Raw genomic sequence first — 23376 nt, 5'->3', positions numbered from 1 at the left:
AATACGGCAGCTTGGGTGTGCCAGAAATTTTTTTTTAGGGTAGCATCTGGCTGGTTGTTGCTATTACTGATGCAGCTAACAGCCGCACTTGAAGTAGCCATAAGCAGGATAAGGTACTGCTGATACATGTCTCAACTACACATGCGCGTAAGCCCACTAACAATTCCTCACACAATCCTAATGTAAACCATTGTGACGTCACGCTTATTAGCAGCAATTTGTTGTTATGAAGTATTGCATAGTTCTTCATCTTAAAGCCTTTGACACATTTTATGTTGGCAGATGCTTGTGTGTGCACTGGGTTCTGTTGTAAATGGCACATTTCCTTTGCAACTTAAGTTTTATTATTATTATTTTTTCCTTATTTATGTTTTATTGCTGTAGTATTATCCTGCAGTAACAGGCTAAAGTAAAATTCTTCTTCAGGGTATAGTTCTTACCAGTCAAAATTACATAAATTTAACTGAAAACTAAAGCAATGAAAAATTTCTAGAATTGGTAAAAATTCCAGACTTTTTCCCAGTTTTCTCCCAGATGAAAAAATTCCTGGGTTTTTCCCAGATTTCCCTAATGGCCCGGGGGTTGTACATCCTGCTTTCATTTGATAATGGAACCTTATCTTAAATGTATGATAAGAACAAAGTAAAATATAGAGAATGAAAACAATGTGCAACTTAAACCAAGTGTTTACTGAAATTGTCTACTTTTTTGTGTGTGTATATATCTAATTTTCAAACCAAGGTCCTGTATTTCTTTCACTTATTGGTAATATAGTTGTCATATGAGTAAATTTTTCTTTAGAAAAGTAAATGAGATCAACCAAGCACACAATTCTGAATATTTTCAAGATAAAATTGGAGTTTTCTCTCTCATCATGCAGAATTTTATCATCGTTCAACAATTCATTTATGCTTTTTATGTAGCATCTCACACAACACAAATGGAACATACAAGAGAAAATGTAGCAGTGGTCTAAGCTACAATGAAACTACCATCACAAAATGGAAATTCAAATTTAGAGCTATTTTTATTATATTTATTGCATACAAGGTCAGCCTCAAATATACAAAATGATATCCATTAATGTTCAATAAAGGCCTTCACAAAATATCTTGTTCTATCATTAATTTCTACATCATGACCATGCAGCCAATGAGAGTTTACAATTATGTAAATTCAGATATATGAGTAACACTATTTTCCAAACCACTGTGTTTATTGTCTCACCCATTAGAGCACAATCAGTCTCAGAACTCATAATTTTTAATGAAACTTGTCAATGTTCTACAGTCACTCTTTACTGAAAAACACTATAGGTAGGATAGTTCTTGTGTATGGTACTCTGCAGCCTCAATATGCTATTTCATATACACATGACCCCCCCCCCTCCCCACACACACACACCACCACCAATGTATGTATCAGAGATATGCTTCGTTATTAAATATTAATATCTTTCACAAAAACTGATTTTAATCATACGTAAAATTTATTTTAGTGGTAACAGCTAGTTTGTACACACAGAATGATTCATTTCTCAAAAATGGAAACAGTAAACAAAATATGAAGTGAACAATTCTGGTGAATTCCTACAATTAACAGTATGCATTTCACACAATATACTGAATTAGTACACAAAATGTATTAAAAAAATTTCATAGACAATTATTTTTTACATCTATACTTATAACTTACATTCCATTTACATCATGATCACATATCTATTAACACAAAATGCATATACAAATTGTGTTTGCACTTAAGTGATTTTGATCCAAAATTTACATGCATATTTTGTGTTTATTTCTGTAAATGGTTTGATTTATAATAATAATAATAATAACAATAATAATAAACATCAATAACAGAAACTTTTGGAAATGGTAATTCAAAATTGTGTTGCAAGTTAAAGTCTTTTCCGTTACATTGTTAATAATGGAACTGCTGGAATAACTGTAAACTGTAATATCTTTAGAAAAAAAATATTGTTGGGAATCATGATTATTATGCTGAGCATGTTCTTGCAGCAGTGTTGTATTCTGAACGTTGTGTTGATTCGATGTGATTAGTGGAGAAGGTTATTACTAAGACGTGGAATACGGAAACAAGTCGACTATGAAGTTTCATTTGCTGAAGTGCACTAATATATGCAAAACTCTGGAAGTGACTTTGCAAGCAAGAGCTTCATCACTTCAGACAAAACTATGCCAACAGCTAGAGCAAATAATAATGGACAACAAGCAGAAGATTAGAAAAATAACATTTTTATAATTTGAACTTAAATTCATGAAAGGTCTAGTCTTTATCTTTTATTTTTTCTGAAGTTCACAGAAAAATGAACTCAAAACATACCACCATAGAAATTGCTAAGCATTATTAATTCAATAGCAAATTAAAAGACAAGTTAGAAGTTTCATTATAAAACACTTATGATTCAATTTTTTGAATACATTAGGCCTAACATTCTGAAACTGGTGGTATAATAACGGAAGAGACAATACAAGTAGGTGTTAAATAATGATGTTTACCATATGTAAAACTTCATACGAGTCGCATCCAGAAAGTAAGTTTCCCTTTTTTTTTCAACAATGGCAACATAGTTACATGAAAACTTTATTGGTAACAGGTACAGTAATGTTTGAGCTATTTTTCGACATAATCACCAAGAGAATTGATACACTTGTCATAGTGTGGGATCAACTTTTGTATTCCTGTGTTGTAGAAGCCTCCACCTGTGAATGGAACCAGTGCGTGATAGCTGTCTTCAGCTCTTTGTCCTTGTCGAAATGCTGGCCGGCGGGCAGGAATTTCTTGAGGTGCAAGAAAAGATGGAAATTGCTCAGAGAAGATTAGGACTGTATGCTGGATGATCAAGCACCTCCCAGTCAAACTTATGCAAAACAGTTACTGTACACTGAGCCGTATGAGGATGAGCATTGTCACTGGGCAGTGCAACACCTTGTATAAGCATTCCACACCTCTTGTTCTGAATGCCATGACGCAGTTTCCGCATTGTTTCACAGTAATGGTCAGCATTCACTGTTTCGCCTCTGGGCAGGAAATCAATGAGCAGAATGCCCTTGCAGCCCCAAAACACTGTGCACATCACTTTCTGCACCGACACAATCTGTTGGAATTTTGTATTGACTGCTGCTCGATTTCCTGGGTCAAGTGAGAAATCCACATCTCATCACCCTTGATGATTCTGCCGAGAAACTCATCAATGTCACCATGATACCGCTGCAAAAATGTCAGTGCTGCTCCAAAGCATTTTATTTTGTGCTCAGGCATCAGAAATGGAACACATTTTGTTGAACAACAGGGACTTAGTGACAACTTCATGCGACAAGGATCGTGATACCTGCAGAAAGTGATCACTAATGAGGAACAGTCACCTATTGTGCTCTTCATCATGGACACATTGACAACCTTTGGAAAAAAAGCCTTCAGCAGTGTGTAACAACAACGACTCTGCTCTATTGTACATACAGGGCGTTTCAAAAAGAAAGAGCAGATTTCAAACATTTATTTCTCAAAAACCACAAATGATAGAAACACAATTCAAACGTTTCTTGTCAGAGAAAGGTTCAAAGTTTTTCAATGGTCCGCGCAGAAGTTCCATGCAAATCCGCAGTGGCGCTGGCGTTTGTTTGTAGGAAAATGGCGACGACACCACAGGAACGATCATTTTGTGTGCTGCAATTTGCAAAGTTAGAGTCCATTGTTGGTGTGCAACGTGCATTCCGCCGTCAATTCAACAAACAGCCGCCTCGTCATAAGCAAATTTATGAGTGGCATCACAGATTCGTAGAAGATGGTTGCATCTGCAAGCGAAAAAGCACGGGTCGTCCACGCACATCGGATGAAAATGTCGAGCGTGTCCGTGCAGCTTACGAAAGGAGCCCTAGAAAATCCACGGCACGGGCAAGTCACGAACTAAACATGTCTAAAACAACGGTATGGCGCGTTCTGAGTAACCGTCTGCACATGAAGCCGTACAAACTGCAGTTATTGCAAGCATTGCGTCCTGACGACCACAACAAAAGGTTCGAATTTTCAACTGCAATTCTACAGGACATGGAAGAGGACAATTTTGCCGAACGATTAATTTTTTCAGATGAATCAACGTTTCACATTTCTGGTAAAGTTAATCGGCATAACGTACGAATTTGGGCGAGTGAAACTCCGAGGGACGTTATTCAACATGAAAGAGACTCACCAAAGGTTAACGTCTTTTGTGCAATTTCGGTAAACAAAGTTTATGGACCTTTCTTTTTCATGGAGAAAACTATCACAGGAACCATTTACCTGGACATGTTAGAAAACTGGCTATTTCCTCAACTTCAGGAAGATTCAAATCACTTCATCTTCATGCAAGATGGCGCCCCACCACACTTCTCTGAACCTGTACGACGGTACCTAAATAACACCATTCCAGGACGGTGGATTGGAAGAGCAGGAGCACAAGATCAATGTCATCGTCTGTGGCCTCCCAGGTCACCAGACCTTACTCCCTGCGATTTTTATTTGTGGGGGTACATAAAGGACTGTGTTTATGTCCCACCTATGCCCGCTACTCTTCAAGAGGTACGACATCGAATTGTTGCGGCCGTGAATTCGGTAACTAAAGACCAGTTGCGTCGTGTGTGGCAAGAAATGAGATACCGGTTTGATATTTGTCGTGTAACAAATGGTGCTCATATTGAGGTACAGTTTTGATATTTGTTGTGTAACATTTGGTACTCATATTGAGTGAAGGACCGTTGGAATTGTGTTTCTATCATTTGTAGTTTTTGAGAAATAAATGTTTGAAATCTGCTCTTTCTTTTTGAAACGCCCTGTATAAGAAATTCTTTCCATCTGATTTTATGATAAACTTGTGTAATTGATGTTCTGATTTCATTTCTTTTTGTTTCATGCCATTATGTTAAGAAAACTGTAAATAAGTTTCAATGTGAATATTAATGTTTATGTCAAATGTCAAGTAATATTGTAATAGAATTGAAATGTAACAAATGTTGAAACTTGTTGTTGAGACTGTTGTAAGATGTTTAAAACTGTAACTGTGCGTCTGGTCCATACGTAGGCAATGTGTTAGGATATGTAGAATGCAAAACCTTGGGTGAATACCCGGTCTGTCAGGGAGCGGTAAAAGGTGGATGGCAGGCGAGCGTGGGAAAATGTGCGCAGGCACTGCACGGCACAATGGGCACAGTAGTAGTTGGAGTTTGGCACTGATTTGAGCAACACCTTCTGCAGTGAGGACGCTCTCCTGGAAGACAGCTTCACTGAGCCTCGGGTATGCCGTTCCAATGCCCACACAGCATGGCAAAATTCCATAGGCACTAAATGAAAAAGTATTGCGACGTTAAGAAGAATTAAAGTGCCGATACGTCAAGAGCCATAGCTGTGGGTGTATGTGTGCTCTGTGCCTCGCCATCTTGCTGCCCGTCAACCGCCGCATCAATACTAGCAGGTTGAAACTTTTAGTACTGTATTCATATGAATCAGAGAGTGTTTTTTTGGTGCAATAATAACCTAAATTTTACCAGAAATTTTCCAGCATTTAATTATCCTCACAACTAACCTAGACAGGGTCCTTTCCAAACATTGGGCAATCCGAGTGTCCCGAAATGAAAATTAAAAATTGTGTTAATAATAATAGCTATATCAGAATGGTGTTTAAAGAAATGTTTTGTTAATGAACCAGGAAATGAATAGCGAAGGTCTAACGAAGGTGAAAGATAACTTTAGTATTGATATAGTAATGAAGTTTATTATTTCAAGACAGATTTAAAGGCATTTAAATGAGCAGTAAATAAGATGAAAAGAGTAGTAACTTATATACTAGAAATCTTGAATGAATAAGAAATTCAGTAATCATTTTTTTTTAAACACAGCAATCATAACAGTTTCACAGTCCCCCCTTCATTCATTTGAATTCTGAAGTGTTCTAAATTGGTTTGACCAGCAAAAGTTAAAGTCAATATAAAAGTCAAAATTTATCAGTGTTTTATCTTTATCAAAATTGACATTTTGTGTGTGGCATGAAAGTACAATTTCTAGGGTAACCTATGCCTAATTTTAATCAGATTAATAGACAGTATAAAGTTTTGTAGTAAACATTATAGTGTAGTGTTATGTATTCATGATTTTCCATATCAGTACAGAACGTGAAACTATCAGTTCAATAGATTTTCTGGTTCTAAAATTCTACTATATTATGCAGTGTTACAACTTGTTGTTTTGCATGAATATATACCAACTTTTACTGAGAAGAAACTCAGTTAATGCCTAATTAGGCTGACAACCGCATTATTGTCACATTGGTAGCATCTTCTGATTTGCTTTTGATCCATCCTGACATGTGATTGCATTTCGAACTTACTTGACAGATCACTGTCATTACAGAATGGATATAAGTCTGATTTGCCACCATTCAGGTACACGAGGTCGATATCTATGCGAAAATCCTCTCTCATAAGGTAAATCCTTCTCACTTACCATAGCACAGGCTTTAATGAGTAATGTGTCAGGGATTACAAGTGGCTTCCCGGTGACAGGACACCCAGTTGTTTTCGGTCACAAATTATTGTGAATACCGAACAGTGGACGTTCAGTGGCACGGATTGCAATAATATTCAGTGAAGTAAATAGCAGTGAACGTCAAGTACGGTAGTGAGGTGTAATTTGCATTCAGTATGGACAAGAATGTAAACACAGTAGATGCGACGAGCGTAATAGAAGATGCGGCTGGCAATGACAGGAATTTACACGGCCGGATAATAGATGACGTTAGCGGTAGACAATTGGCGTACGTACAATACCACGAGCATGTTAATGAACAGATTGAAATGTCGACATCGCCTCGAACACATCAAGGAACAAAACCGGAAGTAGAGGATGACTTTGTAGATGATAGTGGGTACGTGAACAAATCCACTGACATGTTTGATTCACCATAGATAAAGAAAGAACCGAAAGAAAATTTTGAAGTACGGTCAGAACACACCGATTCCGTAGAACAAGACAGTGTGAAAATTTTAAGCATGAATGACTTATTTGAACGATTAACCAAACAAATTGCAGGACAGAATGATCAGCTTCAAACACAAGTCAGTGATCAGGTTAGTCAGCTTAAAACACATGTTGACGAGCAGCTTAAAACACAAAGTAATCATCTCAGAAAACATGTCGATGTTCAGCTCAAAACACAGGTTGGTCAGCTTAAAGCACAGGTCGAAGAACAAGGAATTAAAATTAGTAAACAAATCGAAAAGGTAGAACAAAATGTGGGTAATTTAAGTTCTGCAATAAATACTATGAAATCTGAAATTGACACAATTAATAAAAATAGTAGGTTTGATGTTGAAATTCTCAACATCCAAGAGAAAGTAGAGCCTCTAGTTGAAACAAACGTAGACGAAAAAGTTTTCGGTCTTAAAACTGAGGTCGTAAACGAATGCCAACACAGAATCTCACAGCTGAAAAAGGCAGTTTCAGATACTGAAAGAAATTTAGGCGAAAAAGTTACCAGATGTGTACAAAAGTGTGAACAAAATATATCAAAAATTCAAGGCAAAATTTGCTATCTCGAGAGCAAAATCAAAAATAGGCCTGGTGTTGTCTGTAATGGGTTTGCCACTTACGAAGCTGTTGGAAGGTGAGGAACACTTCGATCCCGCCAAGAAACGTAACGGATGGCATCCATTGGATTTCATCGAAAATTGCGAGAGGATGTTTCCTAAACACTTATCTGGTCAGGAGAAGATAAACGTAGTAATTAGCGCCTTAGCAGGTGACACTAAGTGCTGGGTAATTAACTTGTATACCGAACCAATGACGCTCGAACAGTTTAAACAAAAGTTTACGGAAGAATACCGGTCTGAAGAAAAACAAGATCATGTGTGGCACGAGTTTATCGTGGCCAAACTTCATGATAAGAGGGGCAGGAATTCTTTGAAAGATTTCTGCGGATATTGGTACCGAAAGTTGACACACTTAAGAGGGAGAAGATCTGATTCTGAAATCATGTGGGAACTATATAAAAAGCTTCCAGAAGATATGAAGAGATATGTGGGAAGCAATCATCGCAGCTTCCAAGCATTTCTCGAAAGGGTCTAAGACGAAGACCAGTGGCGTGAAAGTCATGCCAATTATCGGAATTTTAGTAACAGGAATAACTGCAATAATGACGAGAGGAATGACGGCGATGGTTTTCGCGTCAACATGATAGAGACAGGTGGAGGTAGAGGAAGAGGAAGTTATCCAGGTTGCGGTAGAGGGTACACCATGCAAAATAATAACGACACGGGAAACTGATTTCTGCAAACGTTGCGGGCCAAACGGAAGTGGACAGAACATACCAGCCCCGATTTAAGAAACAATACCGGACTGACAGTAAAGTTATGAGACAGGTTAGGGACAGGCGTGGAGCGACACAGCGTGTTGTTGCGAAACAAGCGTCAAGTGCATGCGCAGATGATTCACCTTCTCCGTGCAGTGCGTTACATGTTAACAGGTGAGTGGAGCATCAGAGAGCAACAGCCCAGCCTAGCAGATCAGCTGTTCAGAGAGAAGCCACTAACAAGGCATCAGAATTAGGTACAAACATTGCCATAAGAGCTGGCGAATACATTACAAGTTGTAATTCCGTGGCGAAGGAAATAGTGGACAAAACAGTGGATACACAGAGAGATGCGGTTAGCAGTGTTAGCAATGAAGTAAAAGGCGAGAATGAATTAGCAGAAGTAACTGATTGGCGGGTGCAGACCGACGATCTGTACAAGGGCCTCAAGCAATGTGAGTGGGAGGATTTTAAGAAGGAATATGAGGCAAGGAGGTTAATTAATGAAAAAGGAAATAGTAGGGACGTCAATAAGGTGACATGGCCCATATTTAAGGAGGAGAGAGTAAAAAGCGCCGCACAAAGTACGCGTGCTGCCAATAGGACGATGGTTAAAGATAGGAAGGAATTGGAGGATGAAATCCTAAGCATTGACGAGGAAGTAACTTCTGTTAACGATCCGCCAACAGTACAAGCTGTTACCGAAAGGCACCTTGGGGAAGGGGCAGGTAATTACCTACGAGTAACTGAAGTCCACGAGGATTACACTAAATATGAAGTAACAGTGGAAGTGAGTAAAGCTGATAATGAGGTCGTTTTGCCAAAATCAAAGCCTGACAAAAATGCAGAGGAAGAACTTAGTGCCTGTCTCAGAAAATTTTTTATTTTAGAACCTGAAAGTGATCTAGAATGGTCGAATTCTGACGATAGTTCAGATGACGAGTATTTCGGTACTACTGAAAATAATGGGAATACAGCTAATTGCGATATTGTACCTACTGATGACGAAGTTTCAAAAAAACCAGATATAGAGACTGCACACAGAAAAAATGAGCCACCGGACAACTCAGTGTCAATGTTACAAAGAGTTCAAGTATTTAATGACTTTGAACTCCGGGAACCAAAGAAACCGCCAGATATAGGTGATGTGCAGGTCAAAAGCATATCTTGGGACAATGTTATCGTCGATCCGGATTTGCTTAGGGAAGAACACAACAATGAAAAGTATTTGACGGTTAAACAAACTGTAATACCAGTTGAAATTTATAATGTAAAATTGCAAGTACTTCTTGATACTGGATCTCAGATAAGTGCTATCTCCCAATCGTTTTTTGAACACATCTGTGATAAGCCTGGACTAGTAATTATGTCAGTGACTAGTGTAAAAATTGTTTGTGCTACTGGCAAGACTAGCAAGCCGGTAAAGAACAAGATATTGATTGGATTTAGTATAAAAGGACGAAAGTTTGAACACGATTTTTTGGTTGTGCCAGACTTGAGTACTGAAATGATTCTGGGTATAGATTGGCTAGATAAAGAAAAAGTTATTATTGATTGTAGCCAGGAAGTGGTCAAAATTAACAATGTACCTACGAATTTGGAAATAAAATTTGAGGAAAATGGGAAAACAAATTTGAGGAAAATGGGAAATAAAATTTGAGGAAAATGGCAAGGTGTTCGATTCAGAAATTGGTTCTTTATTGTTGGGGTTTGACCAAGGGAATGATGGTTTGACAAACATGTATGAAATGTACCATGTCAAGAGGTTAATAGATGAGAGTGACAGGCAAGGGCATTATTTTAAAGAAATTGTGGAAAATTTGAAGGAGATATCTCCTGATCAGAAAATAGAATTGCTTGATCTTTTAGAAAGTAATAGCACCGTATTTTCAGACAAACCTGGCCTAGTTAAGAACTTTGAATACCAGATTGAGACATTAGAGCATAAACCTTTCTTTGTAAGACCGTTTTCGGTACCCATATCAAAGAGGCAGGCCGTTCAAGTGGAAATAGATAAAGTGATAGAATAGGATGTAATTGAACGGAGCAACAGTGGTACATGCGAGAAATTGGGAGATTGTGTAGAACATACTGCAGTGACAACCATAGAGCCTGCGGCAGATTTATATCGGACTTTGAGACTGTCATGAACACCTTACATCATGAGTCTACCGGAAGTGAACCATGAAATTTCCAAATTTAAATATATTTATAATGGACCGTATATAATACAGAACATTCCACACGATAATGCTTACTACCTGATCTATCCAAAATCCAAGAGACCTTTAGGTGTAAGAAACATTGTGGATCTGAAACTGTATGTTCCTAGGAGTGAGTGACCTAAGTAAGCACAGAAAGCAATCTGCAGTAAAGGTGCTGTATCGTACGATGAAACTATTTTATTCTAAATGTAACCAATCTTTTTAAATGTATGTATACCAATGTCAGTGTACTAATGTACTTGTGTAAGTCTCAGATTACCAAATTTACTATAAATGTAAAGGTGTATGGCAAAAAGGGCTGAAAAGAAAAAGCAAATGCTGCAAGCCAAATAAAAGATGGGACTGCCAAAAATCAAAGTGGGCAGTATGTGAGTCGTGATATAAAGGACTGCCAAAGACCAAAGAGGGCAGATAAATAGTCAAAGGAGAATTGTAAGTGTGGTACAGGTGGTGTGATAAAATGATGCGAAATGGACTGCCCAAATCTGAATAACAGGCAGCAAATATATGTAGTGATTTTTCTAAATACTATTGTTTGTTTATTAGTAAATACAGAAATGGACTGCCATTCAATGCAAGCAGCAACAATATTGTTTTATAGTGTATACAGGTATTTGAATATGCTTTGTAGTTAAGTGTTAGTGTTCCAAATTTTGATTTCATTTTTCTGAGAAATTTAATAATAATAAGTAATTTGCTACTTTAAACACCATTCTGATATAGCTATTATTATTAACACAATTTTTAATTTTCATTTCGGGACACTCGGATTGCCCAATGTTTGGAAAGGACCCTGTCTAGGTTAGTTGTGATAGGAGGATTGACTGTGCCAAAGGCACTTAAGTAAATGACAGGTAAATTTTCTCGATATCTTAAAATATATATAATGTGAGTGAAAGGAAGTTTTGTGATATAAAATTTTATGATGGTACATTCACACAAAGATTCAGAACCCCTATATAAAAATAAGGTTTAGTGTTCCCATCAAATTTGCACTTAGTGTAATTTACTGGAAAGAGGGGCATGTGTAACAATGACTCTGTACTATTGTACATATAAGAAATTCTTTTCATCTGATCTACATCTACATCTACATCTACATCCATACTCTACAAGCCACCTGACAGTGTGTGGCGGAGGGTACCTTGAGTACCTCTATCGGTTCTCCCTTCTATTCCAGTCTCGTATAGTTTGTGGAAAGGATTGTCGGTATGCTTCTGTGTGGGCTCTACTCTCTCTGAGTTTATCCTCATGATCTCTTCGCGAAATATACGTAGGAGGGAGCAATATATTGCTTGATTCTTCAGTGAAGGTATGTTCTCGAAACTTTAACAAAAGCCCATACTGAGCTACTGAGAGTCTCTCCTGCAGAGTCTTCCACTGGAGTGTATATATCATCTCTGTAACGCTTTCGCGATTACTATATGATCCCGTAATGAAGTGCGCTGCTCTCCGTTGGATCTTCTCTATCTCTTCTATCAACCCTATCTGGTATGGATCCCACACTGATGAGCAGTATTCAAGCAATGGGTGAACAACGGTACTGTAACCTACTTCCTTTGTTTTCGGATTGCATTTCCTTAGGATTCTTCCAATGAATCTCAGTATGGCATCTGCTTTACCAACGATCAACTTTATATGATCTTTCCATTTTAAATCACTCCTAATGCCTACTCCCAGATAATTTATGGAATTAACTGCTTCCAGTTGCTGACCTGCTATTTTGTAGCTAAATGATATGGGATCTATCTTTCTATGTATTCGCAGCACATTACACTTGTCTACATTGAGATTAAATTGCCATTCCCTGCACCATGCGTCAATTCGCTGCAGATCCTCCTGCATTTCAGTACAATTTTCCATTGTTACAAACCCTCGATTTTATGATAAACTTGTGTAATTGATGTTCCGATTTCATATCTTTTTGTTAAGAAAACTGTAAATAAGTTTCAATGTGAATATTAATGTTTATGTCAAATGTCAAGTAATATTGTAATAGAATTGAAATGTAACAAATGTTGAAACTTTTTGTTGAAACTGTTGTAAGATGTTTAAAACTGTAACTGTGCGTCTGGTCCATACATAGGCAATGTGGTAGGATATGTAGAATGCAAAACCTTGGGTGAATACCCGGTCTGTCAGGGAGCGGTAAAAGGTGGATGGCAGGCGAGCGCGGGAAAATGCGCGCGGGCACTGCACGGCACAACGGGCACAGTAGTAGTTGGAGTTTGGCACTGGTTTGAGCAACACCTTCTGCAGTGAGGACACTCTCCTGGAAGACATAGCTTCACTGAGCCTCGGGTATGCCGAGCCCACACAGCATGGAAAAATTCCATAGGCACTAAATGGAAAAGTATTGCGACGTTAAGAAGAATTAAAGTGCCGATACGTCAAGAGCCATAGCATCAATACTAGCAGGTTGAAACTTTTAGTACTGTATTAATATGAATCAGAGAGTGTTTGTTTGGTGCAATAATAACCTAAATTTTACCAGAACTTTTCCATCATTTAATTATCCTCACAACTAACCTAGACAGGGTCCTTCCCAAACATTGGGCAATCCGAGTGTCCCGAAATGAAAATTAAAAATTGTGTTAATAATAATAGCTATATCAGAATGGTGTTTAAAGAAATGTTTTGTTAATGAACCAGTAAATGAATAGCGAAAGTCTAACGAAGTCGAAAGATAACTTTAGTATTGATATAGTAATGAAGTTTATTATTTTGAGACAGATTTAAAGGCATTTAAATGAGCAGTAAATAAGATGAAAAGAGTAGTAACTTATATACTAGAAATCTTGAATGAATAAGAAATTCAGTAATCTTTTTTTTTTTTTAAACACAGCGATCATAACAGTTTCAGGGTCCCCCCTTCATTCATTTGAATTCTGAAGTGTTCTAAATTGGTTTCACCAGCAAAAGTTAAAGTCAATATAAAATTCAAAATTTATCAGTGTTTTATCTTTATCAAAATTGACATTTTGTGTGTGGCATGAAAGCACAATTTCTAGGGTAACCTATGCCTGATTTTAATCAGATTAATAGACAGTATAAAGTATTGTAGTAAACATTATAGTGCAGTGTTACGTATTCATGATTTTCCATATCAGTACAGAACGTGAAACTACCAGTTCAACAGATTTTCTGGTTCTAAAATTCTACTATATTATGCAGTGTTACAACTTGTTGTCTTGCATGAATATATGCCAACTTGTACAGGGAAGAAACTCAGTTAATGCCTAATTAGGCTGGCAACCGCATTATTGTCAAATTGGTAGCATCTTCTGGTTTGCTTTTGATCCATCCTGACGTGTGATTGCATTTCGAACTTAGTTGACAGATCACTGTTATTACAGAGTGGATATAAGTCTGATTTGCCACCATTCAGGAACACGCGGTCGATATCTATGGGAAAATCCTTTCTCATAAGGTGAATCCCGCTCACTTACCATAGCACAGGCTCTAACGAGTAATGTGTCAGGGATTACAGGTGATGCACTGTCTGTTTGCTCGTGACATTCTGCCTGTAGACCTGACTGAATTCCAATGGGCGCTATGTTTTGTGCATTAAGGAACTCTATCACTGACTGAGCCTTGCAGGAGGCACGAGAATGAATAAGAGATGTCATCTCGGGATACAGCTGCTGTGGTACTGGTGCCAGGCGGGACCTATCCAGCTGGCATTTGATTGTCACATCGCAAATCTGTCACGCATGCAAAATTTTCCCAGCTCAATACACCTTCTTTAAATGGAACATCAGAAAACTTACTTTCTGGATGCATCTCATATAATCATTCATGAGTACACACAAGCCTTTTCAAATTTTACACATGAGGAAAATGTTTCGAGCGAATTAAGTATATTAACAGATCTAACTTCTTTCATGTATCCAAGTGTATTCACAAACTGTATTCGTTAAGTAAAAATTTTTAACAATGTGGACACAGACACTTTCACATCCTTATGACTCAACAATGAGATTTATGGTGATGCCTCACAGAAAATGCTTTTGAATAAGTACCACAGACAAACCCTTTTACATTATTATCCATCTGCATATGCATTCTCAAAGTGTTTATGCCTGAAAAAGACTTTGAAAACTCAGCACATTCTAAAGGTTTCTCTTTGGTGTGACTATGCATATGTACCTGTAAACCCTGGTTCGATGTGATACTTTTTTCACGTACTTCACAGGAGAACAGTTTCTCTTTGCTGTGAAAGAGCAGATGAGTTATGAAACTTCTGTGGTCACTGAAAGTCTTTAAGCATGTGGGACATGCAAACTCATGCTCTGATTGTGCCACATAGATCGACTCACTCTCTTTGTGTTTGTGCTTCTTCCAATTTGGATGTGACCTGTCTTTCTGTGTGCACATATTCTTGTTTTCTTTATCACTACTTCCTGATTCTTCTTCACTCATAGTCTCTGGTTGCGCTTGTACCATTAACCTTGGACTCCATACCATACCTGGAAAACAAACAAAAAAATGTATTACTGTCAATCAAAAAATTACACAAATGTACTGTGTCAGCATGTTTCCTTATATTCATCCAGATGACAATCATAGTTTAGACAGACAATAACTAGTTTAAACTGCAGCCTACCATCATAATCGAATCTATGAATAGGCTCAAATGTTAAGCACCAAACTATGGATCCTAAGCTCTGTAGTTCGATCCCCTCTCAGTCCATGGATTTTTGTGTGTCACTTCTTTCACCTCTGGCAATATTTATTAATGTGAAAAATGCTGAGAGAGACTCTATGGTTACCTGCAACTTTCTGGGTCAGTCAGTTCAAAGGTCAGAGGAAAATGAAAGCACACCACCTCCTAGACCCATGAAGCACTTGGATTATTCAAACTAACTTTCAGATTCTAATATGAATTTTACTGTCTCATTTCCTAATCTTCAGATTGTTGACTGTTTTCTAAAACATGACAAAAAATCTAACTAAGAAAGCTTTCCATATTAATATATTTATATTAAAAATGAGAAAGTATCACACAAGACAGCATTGCATATAAATCCTCATTTAATCTGATGTCCTTGCTTCAGGTAGAGTGTGTGTGTGTGTGTGTGTGTGTGTGTGTGTGTGTGTGTGTGTGTGTGTGTAAAAGAGCTTATGTTCATGCTTAGGAAAGAATAGTGCAAGAAAAACAATAAGATCATTATACATTCAATAAGTGTTTTCTTACAGTAAAGTTATATAAAATAATAAAAAATGTGAATCACTGACACATACCAGCCTTAACTTCTGATAAAATTAAATCAAAAGATGAATTGACAAACTATGTCATCATTCATTGCAAATGAGAATGTGAAGGAAACAGCTTAACACGACACTAAAATGTCAATTTGGAAGCAGCAGACAGTAAGAAAACATGTTGCCAACTTATTATATATACATTTTCGCCCAATATAAAGTGGTAATTCATTTAGTAAAGGCTATGTTAATTATCTGCAGTATCATATTTTACCTAACAGCTTGTACTGAAATACTGATTTATTACCATTTGCCATTTCTAGACAAATATTTTAATGCCACATTATCCTTTCATCCACAACATTCCTGAATAGCAATGATCAGTGACATTTTGTCAAGATGTCTTTTGATTCATTCTATCACGAGCAAGGGCTAGTGTGTGTGTGTGTGTGTGTGTGTGTGTGTGTGTGTGTGTGTACATAACCCCTTTCATACGTTGTCTTAATACACTTTATGCTGCAACATCCGGTAAGATACTTGAATTGTAACAAACCAGTTTAGTAATTATACTGTACTGATCCATACCATAACTCTTAGTTCTTTAAGGGCAAGTGATCACCTACATTATGATGTCAGTACCAGCAATCTCTTCCTTGTGGATGATACTGAAAATGAATTATTATGAAACATCAACACATCAAATGTAAAGAACTCATTCAGTTGGTAGGATTGTCTGAAATTGTCACATTCTGTTCTAATTACCACAGAATAAAATTGTGTAATGCAATGCTAATCATTTTCATCTGTTAGCCAAAAAAACCTGAAACAAAGTTTGGAATATCATCTGAACTACTATTATCCATCTGTATAAGAAACGTATGTAGCGAAAGTCACCAATTTTTAAAGTAATTAAGACAATTTTCAGAATTATGAAATCCAAAGCAAGACAACAAATCATTAAAAGACACTTCCTGTATAAAAGACAGAACTACTGTTAATATTTTAAAAAACTATTTTTTTTCTGAATTTTATGTCTAAAACTGATACAAGTCCTTGGAGCAATTTTAGATGTTAAATTAACTTGAAGTACTATCTAAAAATTGTTCTCTTAACAATCAGGCAAGTCTATATAAGAGCAGGTGTTGACTCGCTAGAGAACACTGTTGATTAGAGGTTTTGTGAGAGCCCACCTATGTCACTTTGAGCAATAAAAATGCAATGAAAAGTATCAAGGCACATCTGTTACTTAATCCACATAGCACGCTGAATGGACTTTAGATCAAATCCTGTTCTCAGGAAGAATTCCGGGACAACCTACCATATAAATTACACCAAGCATATGAACTATTCACATTTCATTGAGTTTAAAACTGCGGCAAGTTTATACCATTTTGACTCTCAAGAACGATAATACATTTCCTTGAGAAAAAGATGAGATTGTGTCACATACTTTCAGTGTTTTTGTATTAACATGTCACTGTTAATTTGTTAGCCCTGCTTAATTTTTTTACCCTCCTTTATACATCTGAAGAAGACTATAGCATACCGTCAAAACCAATCATTGCTTCACATCCAGTACACAGGAAATCCTGGCTCAAGTTTTGGTCCAGCACAAATTTTCTCACGTCACTGATGGTTAGAACAGCTATATCCGATATGCCAAAGAATTCACTATCAGCTTTTTTTTTTTTTAACAACCGCATTGACCAACTAGGATCACATTAACAACTTCAGTTCCTCTTCTTCCTTTGTTGTTGTTTCATATTTTTCCAGTATTACCTCATTTTCACCCCATAAGTCTCCTCTTTTCTTCCGTCCATGTTTTTCCTCATTTTTTTATTTCTTCTGCTTTGAAAGCCTTCCAAATTTAATTTAGTATTTTATTTTTAAAACGGTTTCTTTCTGCTATTTCTGATTCTTTGATGATGTTTCTTTCTAGATCTTTCCTTACTTCTGTAATCCATGCTATTGTCGATTTCTTCTTCCAGCAATATAGGAGTATTTGTTTTGTTAGTCTACCTCCATCCATTTGATAAAGGTGTCTGAAAAAGGTTAATGTTCATTTGGCCATTACTTGAGATATTTTCTCCGTATTTTTGTAGATCTCTTAATTACTTCTTATTTTTCAACCATCTGCAGTTTTTATTGCACCCATTATTTTTCTAATAATCCTTCCTTCCAGTACCTCCAGTTTGTCCATCTTACAGTTCATTGTTAGGCATTCAGATCCACTTAAACATTCTAGTCATACCACTGTGGTGTTGTTGTTTTTCTAGATATACATTTCTTGTTGCAAATATTTTTGGTCCAACTATATGCCCTTTCCACTTTGTTAATTCTTACATCTACTGCAGATTTTTCTAGTCCATTCTGTTGTACAGTTTTTCCAAGACATTTAAGTTTATTTACTTGCTCTATTTTACCTATTTGTGTTTCTATGAATTTTGGTGTGGGCAATATGCATGTTCACTGTTTTGCAAAAACTTTACTATTTGTACAAATGCGATTTATTTTGCAATAACTATAAACAGCTTTGGTGTACATAAAACTACTATTTGCAAACAGCACATTTTATGAGGCTTTTGAGACAAAGAGAGGGCAATCTGTAGTTTAAAAAGTTGACGTGATAGATAAAAACTGTGCTTTTTTTTCTTTGCATCGAGGTGCCAAAAGTTAATCAAAAATATGTCACAGAACCAAGACAATCAAATTCCTGTTCTCCAATGTACACTGAGATTACACCAATATACAAGTAAGGTATGTAAAATTCTCGACTGTTAACATTGCAATGGGAAATATCTCTCACTGTGTTGACCTGAAGTGGTATCACTGGCATACTTTCACTCAATATAGCTGAGGTAAAAAACTACAGCTTTAAGTGTAAAGGTACAAAAGAGAGTAATGGACATGGAATCAGACTAGGTTGCAGCCTATTCTGATGTTACTCCATCTGAGCAGCAGAAGAAAACAAGAAGATATTTAGGAAAGGAACTAAAGGCCAGTCAGAAGAAATGCAAGAGGCATTCAATAAGTAATGCAACACAATTTACTTCCCAGGAAATTTCAGTTGCAGAAATGCACAATCTGTTGTGGTACATCTTGGGATATTCCTACTTCAGCTCCTAAAGTTTCATGAAGTTCCAATATGTGACAGCACTATATGTAACATTCAAAATGGCATCTGTAACGGAACTGTGTTCCAAGCTTAGAGCTGTCACTGAGTTTCTTTTGGCGGAAAACACGAGAATCAAAGATATTCACAGGCACTTGCATGATATCTACGAAGAACTGGCAGTGAACAAAAGCATGGTGAGTCATTTGAAAAGGCACCTGTTATAATTGCAACAAGGTGATGACACCTGTCCAAGCTCCCATGTGCTGGCCACACACAACTGTGGCTCCTGCAATGTTGGAACATGCAGACACTCTCATTCAAGGTGATCAACAGATCACAATCAAACATATCGCTCTACAGCTGGAAGTCTCTGCTGGTCTCCCTCACAGTGCAATGATCAGCTATACTACCCTCAGGAAACTGAAGATACAACTCCAGTGCATACGTTGCCACAAAAATGCAAACAAACTTTTCTTTCTCCATGACAATGTAAAGCCTCACCCAAGTCTGCGTACCCAAAAATAGCTCACAAAACTTCATTCAATTGTACTTCCTCATCCACCTTACAGCCTGGATCTCGTATCTTTCAACTTCCATCTCTTTGACCCAAAGAAGGACCCACTATTTGGGAAGAAGTCTGTGGATGATGGTGAGGTTATTGAATCACCAAGATATTGGCTCCGACGTTGACCAGCAGACTGGTACCATGTAGGCATACAGTTCCTCCCACTAATGTGGGGTAAAGCTGTCCACTGAGTGGAGATTATATTGAAAACTAGGGTTTTGTAGACAAAAGGGTGGGTAATAATATGGTGTATTGGAATCCTGAATGAAACCAACCTGCCTTCAGAAAAAAAGAGTGTTGCATTACTTATTGAACACCCCTCATAAAACTTCCAACATTTGCCAATTATACTGTAATAATGTTAGAAAGGCAAATGACTTGGAAGATCAGTTGAATGGATATCGTTGTGAGGGAAAGAGAGAGAGAGAGAGAGAGAGAGAGAGAGAGAGAGAGAGAGAGAGAGAGAGAGAAAGCTTACGAATACAAAACACTGCAAGCAGTACACGAGTTTTGCTATTTCAGGGGTAAAATATCAGATGATGGTGTAAGTGTGCAGGATATAAAAGGCACACTGGCAACAGCAAGAAACACTCACTGAGAAGATATTCATACAAAATATAAATTTGTGCGATAGAAAGTATTTTCTGAAGGTATCTCTCTGGAGTGCAGCCTGATACTGAAGTAAAACATGGACACTGAACATTACCGACAAGAAGTGATTTAGTTTGTGTTCTGTAACTGCAACCACTCACTACGATATGGAACAAGTCAGTTTTACAATTATAGTAAAAATTCTCAGCAAAAAATATACCAACACACTACAATTTACACGATTTCTTGTTGTGGTATTTTTTTTTTCTTTACTCACATCTCTCCTTCATAACATCCCCCCACCCCCCCCACCCCCAAACCAACACACCATAATACTATGCATTAGGAAATTCTACGGAGTAGAAGCAGCTGCCAGGCAGGTATGATTTCAAGTTAGTTTTATTATCTATTAAGTTCTTCACATTGCTATCACAGATGTTTATAGCTAAATGCCTCATCACTTTTTGTGCTGCACTAAGGCTGAATAAAGGATAGTGAAAGTAATTTTTCTTCTTAATATTATATCCATGATTGTTACTGCTGTTTTCATCGAAGTTAAGGACTTCAGACCAGTGAGAATTTTTTGTCATTGTATTTAGAAAAAGTGGGTAGCTAGTGCTTCTTCCTGAGAGACATAGACCAGTCAGAATTTGGCAACAGCAGTTCCACTACCTGTCTCTATACATAACCCATAAGTAATAGCAGAGGTTGAGAATACTGCTTCAGTTGTAAATTACTTTATTTTCACACGGCACAAAGTGCATTACGCATAATGCACTTTTAACTAATAACGTGTATTTTTCATGTAATTTTTTTGTTTTTTATTCCTTATACATAATGCACTTTTAACTTATATCATGTATTTTTTATGTATTTTTTTTGAATTTTATTGATTTTAAATGTAAACCACTAAATTCAAATTGTGAATGGCCGGGCTAGTAGCCCCGTGTTGTACTCTCTGTCCCTCTGCCACTCTGGTTAACCAATTTTCCTCCTCATTTGCATCTGCTACTCCCTGTTCTGCACTCATAGGCAACACAGTGCACCTGGTACATGCAGCGCTCGGGGACCACAGCACAGTGTAAGTGTCGTGATATCATTTGTATATATTCCCTACCCAAGCAATCACCGTAGTACTGTCTGGTGCCACTTGCATATTGACGTAGGTTTTAAAAATTTGTTTTTATGTGTGTTGCAGCAGGTGAAAATTATCTCCTGTCTTTTGCTATTTCCAGTACGACATATGAGGATGGGCTTATAACAGTCCGAAACCGGTCGTGCGAAAATAAAGTAATTTACAACTGAAGCGGTATTCTCAACCTCTGCTATAATGCTCAGTTGTGGATGTTCTTCCAACAGGACTGTTTGCCATAAGTAATAGCAGTGGATGCTCTGAGAAGTCGAGAAACAAAGAATACTGAATTAAAAGCTTGTGAACCCATTTGGTAGCGAAGTTTCCTCTCATTACCTAATAAAATCCTGCTTTCAATGAAACAGGAGATTGTTCCCGATTTCTTTTCTCTAAAGACTTTACCGAAACACAGTGGTCAAGTCCAACTGCTTAAACTTACCTCTATTTTAACGCACAGCTTACATGTAGTGATCTGCAAACGTAGTAGGTCACTACACATAGAAAACAATGAGACTGGAGGAAATATATGAAACATTTATGAGGACTGTGCAATGGACAGATGTTTTAGATCAGTTACAATAATGCTGTCATCAACATGACAGTCACTTTACCAATGAAAACGTTAATGCTCTATGAAAAACATAATTGGGGAAACATTATGCAGCACCTTACCATACATTTATTGACAATAATGGACAACATATTTAAAATCTAGCGAGGTCGTCACATCACTTCAAAAAATATAGACATGACAATACATCTGATATGATGTTTGGCAACCTGAGGCTGCTCCCACATTCCCAATTCCTTTTTTTAAAGTATTTTCTATGTACTGCATTAGCACAGATAACACACTTCATTTTACAAACATCTACAAACATGCTCACCTAAACAGCATGGAGTAACTCATGTTATGAAAGAACTGTACAGTGAGATGTCGCAACCTGCATCAATGAAAAAAGGAATGCATGTTGTTTCAATGTTCACAGGAACTGAGTTTTATGAAGTTTTCTTTTAAACCTTTCGAACAAGATCTGTAAGTCAGACTTCCATTCCTAGCTATTTAAGCTTGTCCTCACATCTCATGAAGTGACATTTACACATATATTTCACATTTTCTTTAACTGTACAAGGCCAAGTCTGATTACACCAATTCACTATTATCAAAATGGAGTTTTCTTTTAAGATTTTAATTGAGTTTGCAAAGGTCTTTATTTTTTTGACAGATAAAGATTACTTTCAGTGTATGCAACATTATGAAAAAATATATTTTATATACTGCCAACATTCAAATCAAGAGATAGGGGCCCTTTTTCACATAAGATCTTGATAAGAGCTGATAGTGGTGCAAAGATTAGTAACTTGTTTTACCAGTACAGAAATGTAAAACTGGGCATTTCACAAAGCCTAGAAACATAGTATCTTATGACTATAGTACAAATGAGCCAGTCAATTTCCAGTTCCAGGAAAATATCACCAGTTTGTCGACCTAGTGAAAACCATATCATGGAAACATATCCCTAGCGGCTGTAGAAATACATACATCCAAGGACCTGATGAACTTTCAAAAGCACTGATAGAGAAAAACAAACAGCCATTGAATGAAGACACTTTCTCTGAAGAAACAATTCAAACAGGTGAACAACTGATGTCTATCATATTCTGCCTCCAGAAGGAAATGTGTTGCAACCAAGTAACACAGTTAGACATTAAGCATAGCAGTCAAAGCATGAAAACTCTAGAAAAACATCAAAACACATTCCAGGAACTCTTCTGATGAAATTATGATGCTCACCTGATCTTCTACTAATTAGAAATTGTAGCAAAATTGTTCTGACTATTGCATTCCTCCAACAGCCCAAGTAGCGATCCTTCAATACTTTTCAGCCCAAGATGTCACCAAATCGCCAAATTTGTAGAAGTGACTCTCCTGTATGAAAAACAGACTTTCTACGAGACTGCAAAAGATTTCAGTCTTGTGCTTTCTTTATAATTATAATACAGTTTTAAGTCCCTCAATCATTTAATTTCTATTATTAATCACACTGCAAAATTTATGCCACTAGAAGGTAAGAAAATGATTCAATGTGCAATAATTTCAAATCAATAAATGGCAAGGAAATGAGAAGATGTATAATAAAAGCTTATGATCATTTTTACAATAAACCTTTTAAAATGTGTGAGTTAGTGTGCAAA

The 23376-nt window shown here is 37.0% G+C and overlaps 1 protein-coding gene across 1 annotated transcript in view; it reads right to left on the bottom strand.

The window, feature by feature from the left end:
- LOC126427942 (zinc finger and SCAN domain-containing protein 2-like) overlaps window positions 1-23376 on the bottom strand; it is a gene marked incomplete in the record, with an annotated part of 94971 nt that overhangs the window by 54034 nt on the left and 17561 nt on the right. The window contains 1 exon segment of the mRNA XM_050089833.1: window positions 14722-15041. Coding sequence (XP_049945790.1) covers window positions 14722-15039 — 318 coding nt within the window.

This window comes from Schistocerca serialis, chromosome 12 (genome assembly GCF_023864345.2).
Source record: "Schistocerca serialis cubense isolate TAMUIC-IGC-003099 chromosome 12, iqSchSeri2.2, whole genome shotgun sequence".
Classification (NCBI taxonomy): domain Eukaryota; kingdom Metazoa; phylum Arthropoda; class Insecta; order Orthoptera; family Acrididae; genus Schistocerca; species Schistocerca serialis.
Note: the sequence above shows the minus strand (reverse complement) of the source record. Positions and strands in the feature narration are given on the sequence as shown.